At 34.0% G+C, this 14,308-nt stretch overlaps 1 protein-coding gene across 2 annotated transcripts; it reads left to right on the top strand.

Annotated features, from left to right (window-relative positions):
* Positions 1-4,419: 4,419 nt before the first annotated feature.
* On the top strand, positions 4,420-13,030 carry LOC133571829 (troponin I, fast skeletal muscle-like). 2 transcript variants are annotated; one of them, XM_061924331.2, is made up of 7 exons: positions 4,420-4,814; positions 8,091-8,121; positions 8,198-8,234; positions 11,928-12,056; positions 12,186-12,275; positions 12,342-12,515; positions 12,575-13,030. In XM_061924331.2, the coding sequence occupies exons 2-7, from the start codon at positions 8,114-8,116 to the stop codon at positions 12,650-12,652; spliced, it is 516 nt and encodes a 171-aa protein (XP_061780315.1). In that variant the 5' UTR covers positions 4,420-4,814; positions 8,091-8,113; the 3' UTR covers positions 12,653-13,030. The 2 variants fall into 2 exon arrangements, with proteins under 2 accessions (XP_061780315.1, XP_061780314.1); XM_061924330.2 differs by lacking the exon at positions 4,420-4,814 and having other exon boundaries at positions 8,064-8,121.
* Positions 13,031-14,308: the final 1,278 nt, after the last annotated feature.

Raw genomic sequence — 14,308 nt, 5'->3', positions numbered from 1 at the left:
CAATTAGTTCCCATTAATTAAATTAAAACAAATTAGTCTACATACATTTAATTAAAATAAAACTAGTTATTCCACATCAATTCAATTAAAATAAAAAATAGTCCACAAAATAAATTAAAATAAAACTAATTAATCCACATGATTGTAATTAAAACGAAACACATTAGTCTACATAAATTAAATTAAAATTAAACAAATTAGTCAACTTAAATTAAAATGAAACAAATTAGTCAAAATAAATTTAAACATACATTTTTTAAGTCAAATTAGTTTACATAAATTAAATTAAAATGTAATAAAACAAATTAGTCCACAATTCCAGATAATTTCAATCAAAATAAAAGAATAATTCCACATAAATGTAATTAAGATTATGAATTTAAATCCATAACTTTAATTAAAAAAATAAACAGATTTGTCCACATAAAATAAATCAAATGTAAGAAAAAAAAAAGAAATTATTCCATATTAATGTCAGAGGGGAAAAATGGTCCACATATATTACATCAAAATAAATTGAACAAATGAGTCTACATTAATTTAACAACAACTAAAAGGTAAATAGTCCAAATATATTAAGTCCACATAAAGAAATCAAAATAAAATTATTTCACATTAATTAAACAAAACAAACAAAACTGCCAACAATGCATGTATTTATTTTCATCTCCTTCAAAATAAAACACATTTCCTCCTTTCATCCTCACTTGAAGCCAACAATTCATGTCCATATTTTTCATCACCTTCAAAATAAAACACATTTCCTCCTTTCATTCTCACTTGAAGTCAACAATTCATGTCCATACTTTCATCTCCTTCAAAATAAAACACATTTCCTCCTTTCATCCTCACTTGAAGCCAACAATGCATGTCCATATTTTTCATCACCTTCAAATTAAAACACATTTCCTCCTTTCATCCTCACTTGAAGCCAACAAGTCATATCCATATTTTAATCTCCTTCAAAATAAAACATTTCCTCCTATCATCCTCACTTGAAGTCAACAATTCATGTCCATATTTTAATTTCTTTCAAAATAAAACACATTTCCTCCTTTCATCCTCACTTGAAGCCAACAATTCATGTCTATGTTTTCATCTCCTTCAAAATAAAACACATTCCCTGCTTTCATTCTCACTTGAAGTCAACAATCCATGTCCACATTTTCTTCATCTTCAAAATAAAACATATTTCCTCCTTACACCCTAACTTGAAGCCAACAATTCATGTCCATGTTTTCATCTCCTTCAAAATAAAACATATTTCCTCCTTCATCCTCACTTGAAGTCAACAAGTCATGTCCATATTTTCATCTCCTTCAAAATAAAACATTTCCTCCTATCATCCTCACTTGAAGTCAACAATTCATGTCCATATTTTCATTTCTTTCAAAATAAAAACAAATGTCCTCCTTTCATCCTCACTTGAAGCCAACAAGTCATGTCCATATTTTCATCTCCTTCAAAATAAAACATTTCCTCCTATCATCCTCAGTTGAAGTCAACAATTCATGTCCATATTTTCATTTCTTTCAAAATAAAACACATTTCCTCCTTTCATCCTCACTTGAAGCCAACAATTAATGTCCATGTTTTCATCTCCTTCAAAATAAAACACATTCACTGCTTTCATCCTCACTTGAAGTCATCAATCCATGTCCACATTATCATCTCCTTCAAAATAAAACACATTTCCTCCTTACACTCTAACTTGAAGCCAACAATTAATGTCCATGTTTTCATCTCCTTCAAAATAAAACATTTCCTCCTTCGTCCTCACTTGAAGCCAACAAGTCATGTCCATATTTTCATCTCCTTCAAAATAAAACATTTCCTCCTATCATCCTCACTTGAAGCCAACAAGTCATGTCCATATTTTAATGTCCTTCAAAATAAAACACATTTCCTCCTTTCATCCTCACTTGAAGCCAACCAACAATGCATGTCCATATTTTTCATCACCTTCAAATTAAAACACATTTCCTCCTTTCATCCTCACTTGAAGCCAACAAGTCATATCCATATTTTAATCTCCTTCAAAATAAAACATTTCCTCCTATCATCCTCACTTGAAGTCAACAATTCATGTCCATATTTTCATTTCTTTCAAAATAAAACACATTTCCTCCTTTCATCCTCACTTGAAGCCAACAATTCATGTCTGTTTTCATCTCCTTCAAAATAAAACACATTCCCTGCTTTCATTCTCACTTGAAGTCAACAATCCATGTCCACATTTTCTTCATCTTCAAAATAAAACATATTTCCTCCTTACACCCTAACTTGAAGCCAACAATTCATGTCCATGTTTTCATCTCCTTCAAAATAAAACATATTTCCTCCTTCATCCTCACTTGAAGTCAACAAGTCATGTCCATATTTTCATCTCCTTCAAAATAAAACATTTCCTCCTATCATCCTCAGTTGAAGTCAACAATTCATGTCCATATTTTCATTTCTTTCAAAATAAAACACATTTCCTCCTTTCATCCTCACTTGAAGCCAACAATTCATGTCCATGTTTTCATCTCCTTCAAAATAAAACACATTCACTGCTTTCATCCTCACTTGAAGTCATCAATCCATGTCCACATTATCATCTCCTTCAAAATAAAACACATTTCCTCCTTACACTCTAACTTGAAGCCAACAATTAATGTCCATGTTTTCATCTCCTTCAAAATAAAACATTTCCTCCTTCGTCCTCACTTGAAGCCAACAAGTCATGTCCATATTTTCATCTCCTTCAAAATAAAACATTTCCTCCTATCATCCTCACTTGAAGCCAACAAGTCATGTCCATATTTTAATGTCCTTCAAAATAAAACACATTTCCTCCTTTCATCCTCACTTGAAGCCAACAATGCATGTCCATATTTTTCATCACCTTCAAATTAAAACACATTTCCTCCTTTCATCCTCACTTGAAGCCAACAAGTCATATCCATATTTTAATCTCCTTCAAAATAAAACATTTCCTCCTATCATCCTCACTTGAAGTCAACAATTCATGTCCATATTTTCATTTATTTCAAAATAAAACACATTTCCTCCTTTCATCCTCACTTGAAGCCAACAATTCATGTCTATGTTTTCATCTCCTTCAAAATAAAACACATTCCCTGCTTTCATTCTCACTTGAAGTCAACAATCCATGTCCACATTTTCTTCATCTTCAAAATAAAACATATTTCCTCCTTACACCCTCACTTGAAGCCAACAATTCATGTCCATGTTTTCATCTCCTTCAAAATAAAACATATTTCCTCCTTCATCCTCACTTGAAGTCAACAAGTCATGTCCATATTTTCATCTCCTTCAAAATAAAACATTTCCTCCTATCATCCTCACTTGAAGTCAACAATTCATGTCCATATTTTCATTTCTTTCAAAATAAAAACAAATTTCCTCCTTTCTTCCTCACTTGAAGCCAACAAGTCATGTCCATATTTTCATCTCCTTCAAAATAAAACATTTCCTCCTATCATCCTCAGTTGAAGTCAACAATTCATGTCCATATTTTCATTTCTTTCAAAATAAAACACATTTCCTCCTTTCATCCTCACTTGAAGCCAACAATTCATGTCCATGTTTTCATCTCCTTCAAAATAAAACACATTCACTGCTTTCATCCTCACTTGAAGTCATCAATCCATGTCCACATTATCATCTCCTTCAAAATAAAACACATTTCCTCCTTACACTGTAACTTGAAGCCAACAATTAATGTCCATGTTTTCATCTCCTTCAAAATAAAACATTTCCTCCTTCATCCTCACTTGAAGCCAACAAGTCATGTCCATATTTTCATCTCCTTCAAAATAAAACATTTCCTCCTATCATCCTCACTTGAAGCCAACAAGTCATGTCCATATTTTAATGTCCTTCAAAATAAAACACATTTCCTCCTATCATCTTCACTTGAAGTCAACAATTCATGTCCATATTTTTATTTCCTTCAAAATAAAACACATTTCCTCCTTTCATCCTCACTTGAAGTCAACAATTCATGTCCATGTTTTCATCTCCTTCAAAATAAAACACATTCCCTCATTTCATCCTCACTTGAAGTCAACAATCCATGGCCACATTTTCATCTCCTTCAAAATAAAACACATTCCCTCCTTTCATCCTCACTTGAAGTCAACAATCCATAGCCACATTTTCATCTCCTTCAAAATAAAACACATTCCCTCCTTTCATCCTCACTTGAAGTCAACAATCCATGGCCACATTTTCATCTCCTTCAAAATAAAACACATTCCCTCCTTTCATCCTCACTTGAAGTCAACAATCCATGGCCACATTTTCATCTCCTTCAAAATAAAACACATTCCCTCCTTTCATTCTCACTTGAAGTCAACAATCCATGGCCACATTTTCATCTCCTTCAAAATAAAACACATTCCCTCCTTTCATCCTCACTTGAAGTCAACAATCCATGGCCACATTTTCATCTCCTTCAAAATAAAACACATTCCCTCCTTTCATCCTCACTTGAAGTCAACAATCCATGGCCACATTTTCATCTCCTTCAAAATAAAACACATTCCCTCCTTTCATCCTCACTTGAAGTCAACAAGATCTTGCTGAGGCCACACAGGAAAGGGGCGGGGCCAAGTTGTATTTCAGGATCTCACACCTCATTGGTCGACTCCAGAGTCCACTTCCATAAGGAGGACGTGTGGACTCCATAAATTCTCGACGTGACGTCTCGTGCGCCGCTTTGGCAGCGTGTCCTGCCGGCTGACGTCTCGTCCTCATCCTCATCCTCATCGTCCTCTTCCTCATCATCCTCATCCTTCACTGCACAGGTGAAACACACCTCACAACATCTTCTCATCTATTTGTTTATGTTCTAACAGCCTCCCATTTTCTAATCTTTTAATGTCCCCAATTTGTTTTCATGTCTTAATGTTCTCATCTCCTCATTTTGTTTGTGTTTTAATATTCTCATCTTTTTAATGTTCTCATTTTCTAATCTTCTAATGTCCCTAATTTTGTTCATGTCCTCATTTTTTGTTTTCATGTTTTCATTTCCTCATGTCCTCATGTTCTCATCTCATCATCTTTTAATGTTCTCATGTCCTCATTGAGTATAAAGTCGTCATTTTCCAGTGTTTTAATGTCCAAAAGTTCTCAAGTCCTCATTTTTTGTTTTCATGTTCTCATTTTTAATGTTCTCATTTTCAAAGTTCTAATTTTCTAATGTCCCTATTTTTGTTCATGCCCTAATGTTCTCATCTCCTCATTTTTTATGTTTTAATGTTCTCATTTTCTAATCTTTTAATGTCCTAATTTTTTAATGTTCTCAGTTTCTAATCTTCTAATGTCCCTAAATGTGTTCATGTCCTCATTTTTTGTTTTCATTTCCTCATGTCCTCATGTCCTCATGTTCTCATCTTTTAATGTTCTAATTTAGTATAAAGTCGTCATTTTCCAGTGTTTTAATGTCCTGAAGTTCTCAAGTCCTGATTTTTTGTTTTAATGTTCTAATTTTTAATGTTCTCATTTTTAATGTTCTAATTTTCTAATGTCCCTAATTGTGTTCATGTCCTAATGTTCTCATCTCCTCATTTTTTATGTTTTAATGTTTTAATGTTCTCATTTTCTAATCTTTTAATGTCCTAATTTTTTAATGTTCTCATTTTCTAATCTTTTAATGTCCTAATTTTTTTAATGTTCTCAGTTTCTAATCTTCTAATGTCCCTAAATTTGTTCATGTCCTCATTTTTTGTTTTCATGTTTTCATTTCCTCATGTCCTCATGTTCTCATCTTCTCATCTTTTAATGTTCTCATTTAGTATAAAGTCGTCGTTTTCCAGTGTTTTAATGTCCAAAAGTTCTCAAGTACTCATTTTTTGTTTTAATGTTCTCATTTTTAATGTTCTCATTTTCAATGTTATCATTTTCTAATGTCCCTAATTTTGTTCATGTCCTAATGTTCTCATCTCCTAATTTTTTATGTTTTAATGTTCTCATTTTCTAATTTTTTAATATTCTCATTTTCTAACCTTCTAATGTCCCTAAATTTGTTCATGTCCTAATTTTTTGTTTTCATGTTTTCATTTCCTCGTGTCCTCATCTTCTCATCCTTAATGTTCTCATTTAGTATAAAGTCGTCATTTTCCAGTGTTTTAATGTTTAAAGTTCTCAAGTCCTAATTTTTTGTTTTAATGTTCTCATTTTTAATGTTCTCATTTTCAATGTTCTACTTTTCTAATGTCCCTAATTTTGTTCATGTCCTAATGTTCTCATCTCCTCATGTTTTATGTTTTAATGTTCTCATTTTCTAATCTTTTAATGTCCTAATTTTTTAACGTTCTCATTTTCTAATCTTCTAATGTCCCTAAATGTGTTCATGTCCTCATTTTTTGTTTTCATGTTTTCATTTCCTCATGTCCTCATGTTCTCATGTTCTCATCTTTTAATGTTCTCATTTAGTATAAAGTCATCATTTTCCAGTGTTTTAATGTCCAAAAGTTCTCAAGTCCTCATTTTTTGTTTTAATGTTCTCATTTATAATGTTCTCATTTTCTAATGTCCCTAATTGTGTTCATGTCCTAATGTTCTCATTTTCTAATCTTTTAATGTCCTAATTTTTTAATGTTCTCATTTTCTAATCTTCTAATGTCCATAAATGTGTTCATGTCCTCATTTTTTGTTTTCATGTTTTCATTTCCTCATGTCCTCATGTTCTCATCTTCTCATCTTTTAATGTTCTCATTTAGCATAAAGTCGTCATTTTCCAGTGTTTTAATGTCCTGAAGTTCTTAAGTCCTCATTTTTTTTGTTTTAATGTTCTCATTTTTAATGTTCTCATTTTCAATGTTCTCATTTTCTAATGTCCCTAGTTTTGTTCATGTCCTAATGTTCTCATCTCCTCATTTTTTATGTTTTTATGTTCTCATTTTCTAATCTTTTGATGTCCTAATTTTTTTAATGTTCTCATTTTTTAATGTCTCATCCTTTCCTGTCTTAATGTCCTCATGTTGTCATGTCCTCATCTTTCAGTGCCCTAATTGTCTAATGATTTGATGTCCTTGTGTTCTCAAGTCTTCATTTTTTCTGTATTAATGTTCTCATTTTTTAATGTCCTCATGTTGTCATGTCCTCATTTTGTTTTAATGTCGTCATTTTGTAGTGTTTTAATACCTTCATCTTTTAATGTTCTTGTGTCCTTAATGTTTTCATATCCTCATGATCTCATGTCCTCGTTTTCAATGGTTAATGTTCTCATGTTGTCATGTTCTCATGTCCTCAATGTTTTCATTTCCTCATGTTATCATGTCCTCGTTTTTAATGTTCTCATGTTGTCATGTTCTCACGTCCTCAGTGTTTTCATTTCCTCATGATCTCACGTCCTCGTTGTTAATGTTCTCATCTTGTCACGTTCTCATGTCCTCATCTTCTAATGCCCTCCTTTTCTAATGTTTTTATGTCCTCATTTATTCTAACGCCTTCCTTTTCTTATGTTTTAATGTTCTCACATTGTCATGTTCTCATATCCTCACGTTTCCATGTTCTCATCTTGTAATGTCCTCACATTGTCATGTTGTCCTGTTTTCCTTTCCTCATGCTCTCATCTTTTTAATGTCCTTGTGTCCTCATTTATTTTGATTTTGTCATTTTCAAATGTTGTAATGTCCTCATGTTTTCATGTCATCATGTCTTCATGTTCTCATGTCCTCATGTTCTCATGTCCTGCGAACACTTGACCAAAGGTCCTGGCAGAGACGTTTGGACACACTGATAAGGGTTTGCTTGGTTGTGGTCTCCACAAACGTCCAGTTTTTAATTTTTTGATCAGAGTCTAAACGAGCGTGCTGATTGGTCGTAGTTAATTGTCTGTAGTTAATTGTCTATGATGGATTGGCTGTAATGACAGTGATCGACCACCAGGCTGCTTATAGAAAATGAAATGTTTGTTAAAAAAAAAAAAAGCGAGCCTCAGCACATTTCAGAGGCGACCCCTGAACCCCGGCGTCCCACTTTAGCGGCGTGTCGCGTTACGTCCCAAACGTCCTCGCCATCAATCAGTCAGCGCGGGTCAGAGGTCGCCTCAAAGTCTGCTTCTTTTCCCCGTGCAGCTGCCGAGAGGCCCGCCAACAACATGTCCGAGTGAGTAGCGCCTCCACGCCGCGGCGACCAACGCGCTCTGAACTTTTGGGCTGACAAACCTTTTCTCTTTTGGCAGGAAAAAAATGACCTCCAGCCGCAGGCATCACCTCAAGGTATTGATCACATGACCCCGATCAATACGTCTGATCCACAAGCATTTATTAATCACTAGTGTTTTTCACTTCCACTCACATGTTTATAATAATTATTATTATTTCATGCAATTCAACATTATTATAATAATTATTATTTTATACATATTAACAATATTATAATAATTATTATTATTTTATGCAGTTTGACATCATTATAATAATTATTATTTCATACAATTCAACATTATTATAATAATTACTATTGTTTTATACAATTCAACATTATTACAATAATTATTATTATTTTATACAATTTAACATTATTATAATAATAATGATTATTTTATACAATTTAACATTATTATAATAATAATTATTATTTTATACAATTCAACATTATTATAATAATAATTATTTTATATAATTTAACATTAATAATGACTATTGTTTTGTACAGTTCAACATTATTATAATAATTACTATTATTTCATGCAATTCAACATTATGATAATAATTACTATTATTTTATACAATTCATCATTATTATAATAATTATCATTATTTTATACAATTCAACATTATTATAATAATAATTATTATTTTATACACTTCAACATTATTATAACAATAATAATTATTTTATACAATTTAACATTGTTATAAAAATTATTATTATTTATGCAATTCAACATTATTATAGTTATTATTATTATTTTATCCAATTCAACAGTATTATAATAATGATCATTATTTTATACAATTCAACATTATTATAATAATGACTATTGTTTTATACAGTTCAACATTATTATAATAATAATTATTATTTCATACAATTCAACATTATTATAATAATTATTATTATTTTATACAATTCAACATTATTATAATAATAATTATTATTTTATACAATTCAACATTAATATAATAATTATTATTATTTTATACAATTCAACATTAATATAATAATTATTATTGTGTTATATAATTCAACATTATTATAATAATTATTATTATTTCATACAATTCAACATTATTATAATAATAATCATTATTTTATACAATTCAACATTATTTTAATAATTATTATTGTTTTATACAATTCAACATTATTATAATAATTATTACTTCATGCAATTCAACATTATTATAATAATAATTATTATTTTATGCAATTCAACATTGTTATAATAATAATGATTATTTTATGCAATTCAACATTATTATAATAATTATTTTATGCAATTCATCATTATTATAATAATAATTATTATTACAATTCATCACTTCTTCCCATTTCCATGGACAATACTCTACTTTTGTACATCGGTAATAACATTTTAAAAACATATTCCACATAAATTAAAAAAAACATATTAATCCACATAGATTACATTAAACAATAAAAACAAATTACTTCCCTTGAATTAAATTACATTTAAAAAGTAATAACAAATTAGTTAACTTGAAATAAAATAAAACACAACAAATGAGTCCATTTGAATTAAATTAAAATGTAATTAGACAAATTCCATCCATCCATCCATCTTCTTCCGCTTATCCGAGGTCGGGTCGCGGGGGCAGCAGCCTAAGCAGGGAAGCCCAGACTTCCCTCTCCCCAGCCACTTCGTCCAGCTCCTCCCGGTGGATCCCGAGGCGTTCCCAGGCCAGCCGGGAGACATAGTCTTCCCAACGTGTCCTGGGTCTTCCCCGTGGCCTCCTACCGGTCGGACGTGCCCGAAACACCTCCCGAGGGAGGCGTTCGGGTGGCATCCTGACCAGATGCCCGAACCACCTCATCTGGCTCCTCTCGATATGGAGGAGCAGCGGCTTTACTTTGAGCTCCCCCCGGATGGCAGAGCTTCTCACCCTATCTCTAAGGGAGAGCCCCGCCACCCGGCGGAGGAAACTCATTTCGGCCGCTTGTACCCGTGATCTTGTCCTTTCGGTCATGACCCAAAGCTCATGACCATAGGTGAGGATGGGAACGTAGATCGACCGGTAAATCGAGAGCTTTGCCTTCTGGCTCAGCTCCTTCTTCACCACAACGGATCGATACAGCGTCCGCATTACTGAAGATGCCGCACCGATCCGCCTGTCGATCTCACGATCCACTCTTCCCTCACTCGTGAACAAGACTCCGAGGTACTTGAACTCCTCCACTTGGGGCAAGATCTCCTCCCCAACCCGGAGATGGCACTCCACCCTTTTCCGGGCGAGAACCATGGACTCGGATTTGGAGGTGCTGATTCTCATCCCAGTCGCTTCACACTCGGCTGCGAACCGATCCAGTGAGAGCTGAAGATCTTGGCCAGATGAAGCCATCAGGACCACATCATCTGCAAAAAGCAGAGACCTAATCCTGCAGCCACCAAACCAGATACCCTCAACGCCCTGACTGCGCCTAGAAATTCTGTCCATAAAGGTTATGAACAGAATCGGTGACAAAGGGCAGCCCTGGCGGAGTCCAACCCTCACTGGAAACGTGTCCGACTTACTGCCGGCAATGCGGACCAAGCTCTGACACCGATTATACAGGGAGCGAACCGCCACAATAAGACAGTCCGTTACCCCATACTCTCTGAGCACTCCCCACAGGACTTCCAGGGGTACACGGTCGAATGCCTTCTCCAAGTCCACAAAGCACATGTAGACTGGTTGGGCAAACTCCCATGCACCCTCAAGGACCCTGCCGAGAGTATAGAGCTGGTCCACAGTTCCACGACCAGGACGAAAACCACACTGTTCCTCCTGAATCCGAGGTTCGACTATCCGGCGTAGCCTCCTCTCCAGTACACCTGAATAGACCTTACCGGGAAGGCTGAGGAGTGTGATCCCACGATAGTTGGAACACACCCTCCGGTTCCCCTTCTTAAAGAGAGGAACCACCACCCCGGTCTGACAAATTACTCCACATAAATTAAATCTAAATTAAACCAATAAATCCACATTAATTGAATTAAAATAAAACAAATTACTTCACCTAAAGTAAATTACAATTAAATTAAATTACAATTAAATAAAATAAATTAGTCCACATAAATTTAATTTAAATTAAATTAATAAATGACTCTATATAAATTAGATTACAATTCAGTTAAACAAATCACTCCACATAAATTAAATTCTAATTAAACCAATTAGTCTAGATGAAGTAAATTAAAATAAAACAAATTAGTCCACCTAAATTAAATTACAATTAAATTAAACAAATCGCGTGCAGTGATTTCTCCAGATTCTCTGAACCTGTTGATAATATTACGGACCGTAGATGGTGAAATCCCTAAATTCCTTGCAATAGCTGGTTGAGAAATGTTGTTCTTAAATAATTTGCTCACGCATTTGTTGACAAAGTGGTGACCCTCGCCCTATCCTTGGCACCCACCTGTTCCCAATTAGCCTGTTCACCTGTGGGATGTTCCAAATAAGTGTTTGACGAGCATTCCTCAACTTTATCAGTCTTTTTTGCCACTTGTGCCAGCTTTTTTGAAACATGGTGCAGGCATCACACTCTAAATGAGCTAATATTTGCAAAAAATAACAACGTTTTCCAGTTTGAACAGTAAATATCTTGTATTTGCAATTGAATATAAGTTGAAAAGGATTAGCAAATCATGGTATTCTGTTTTTATTTACCATTTACACAACGTGCCAACTTCACTGGTTTTGGGATTTTAGTAGAAGAAGGTGTGAGCATGTTCCCGCCCACAGAGCGTGATCCTGCAGATCGCCCTCAGTTGGTTGGAGCAGGAGAAGAAGGACAACGTGGAGCAGAAGGAGGCCTACATGGCCGAACATTGTCCCGTCCCCGACATGAGCGGGGACCAGGCCGCCCTCACGGTGAGACCATTGCAGCTGGCGGGATGAACATCTCCAGAACATCGCCTGAGTGTGTGTGTGTGTGTGTGTGTGTGTGTGTGTGTGTGTGTGTGTGTGTGTGTGTGTGTGTGTGTGTGTGTGTGTGTGTAGGAGATGGCCAGAAAGCTTCACGCCATCCTGGACAAGCTGGATGAGGAGCGCTACGATGCTGAGGCCAAAGTGCAGAAAGCCAAGAAGGAGGTGAAACAAGGAGGAGGAGGAGGAGAAGAAGAAGAGGAGTTTGATCTTGTCTCATGTCTTCCTCAGATCGAGGATCTCAACATCAAGGTGGTGGACCTGCGAGGCGTCAAGAAGCCCGCCCTGAAGAAGGTGCGCATGTCGGCCGACTCCATGCTGCAGGCGCTGCTGGGCTCCAAGCACAAGGTCACCATGGACCTCAGGTCCAACCTCAAGCAGGTCAAGAAGGAGGTCAAAGAGGAGGTGAGTGGTCTTACTCGCGAGGGGACCGTCACCATCGCCGACCTGTTTGTGTCCTTCAGCCCACAGAGGCGGTGGGCGACTGGCGCAAGAACATCGAGGACAAGGCAGACAGGAAGAAGATGTTTGAGACGTCCTAAAGTCGCTTCTTTGACCTTTGCTCCATTTTGACTTTGTTTTTGTGTTTTGTTACAGTCAACACAACCACGTCACACGGCGACATGGCACGACCACATCACACAACATGGCACCACAACATGGCACAACCACATTGTCCAACAACATGACACGACAACATGGCACAAACACATCACACAACAACATGGCACGACCACATTGCACCATAACATGATACAACCACATCACACAACCACATGGCACCACAACATGGCACGACCACATCACACAACCAGACGGCACCACAACATGGCACGACCACATCACACAACAACATGGCATAACCACATGGCACAACTCACAAAAGTCTTTACCATTTTCCCATTCTGACAACACAATAAAATGACCTTTTGATTGACTTTGTGTATGTTGACTATTTTCTTCCCGTAAAAATGATCATTATTTTATATCTTCATGATAATAGTTATTTTAAAACATTATTGTTGTGGTTTTATTTGTGTCTTTTTTCCATATGAAACTTTAATATTTAATTGAATGGTTTGCTTCTGTGTTTGTTTAAAACAAACAAGAATGTAATTTATGTGGACTAATATTGTTTTAATTAAATTTATTTTAATTTAATTTTGTTGTATTTACTTTCTGTAGACAAGTTTGTTTTATTTTAATTTAATTTAAGTGAACTCATTTATTTTATTTTAATCTAATTTATGGGGAGTAATGTTTTTAATTTAACTTATGTGGACTACTTTGTTTTATTTAATTTTATATTCATTTAAGTGAACTAATTTATTTGAATCAAATTTATGGGGAGTACATTTTTAAATTCAATTTTTGTGGACTAGTTTGTTTTATTTTATTGTAATTTAAATGAACTAATATATTAAATTTTAACCTAGTTTATGTGGAGTCATTTGTTTAATTTAATTGATGTGAACTTTTTGTTTGTTTAAAACAAAGAAACAGCAAACAATTCCACTAAATTTAAAGTTCACACAGAAAAAAAAAATGTGTTGACTTTTATTTAATGCTTGCTGGACATTTTAGCCTCAACAAAGTTCATAGATTTTGTTTCCTTACTAAAATTTAAATACAAACATAGATAATATTTTAAATGTACAATATAACCCAATATTGCTAAACATAATCATTGTATGTGAAATAATGAAACACTTACTCATCTTTCAGGTCATATTTGTTTTTCTTCAAAATTTACAGGAGAAATGTAATAGTTTCTAAACTTGAATATTATTTGATGACCCACCAAAATATTCTAAACATTTTTTGTTTGGTTATCAAAAGTAAAAAACATTTTTTGGTCACTTTGACTTATGTTTTCCATCAACCTGTTATTGAATATAATGATAATAATTATTATATGTCTGTCTGTATGCATACATATTCACAAAATATTCATATTTACTTAGCCATAATTGCGATGAAATATTATACTTACTTTTATATATTTGAGATCAAAATAGGCAAGTTATTTCAAATAGATTATATTTAAATGAAATACTATTTATTAATCCACAGATTAATATAAACTAAGACAAATTAGCCCACATAAATTAAATAATACACAAAATAAATTCGTTTGTATATTGTAGATTAAATTAACATTTTATTAAAAAAATAGTTAACATGAATGACATTTCAAA

The sequence above is a fragment of the Nerophis lumbriciformis genome, linkage group LG29 (assembly GCF_033978685.3).
Source record: "Nerophis lumbriciformis linkage group LG29, RoL_Nlum_v2.1, whole genome shotgun sequence".
In the NCBI taxonomy this organism is placed as follows: domain Eukaryota; kingdom Metazoa; phylum Chordata; class Actinopteri; order Syngnathiformes; family Syngnathidae; genus Nerophis; species Nerophis lumbriciformis.
This window is presented reverse-complemented; position numbering and strand designations above follow the sequence as displayed.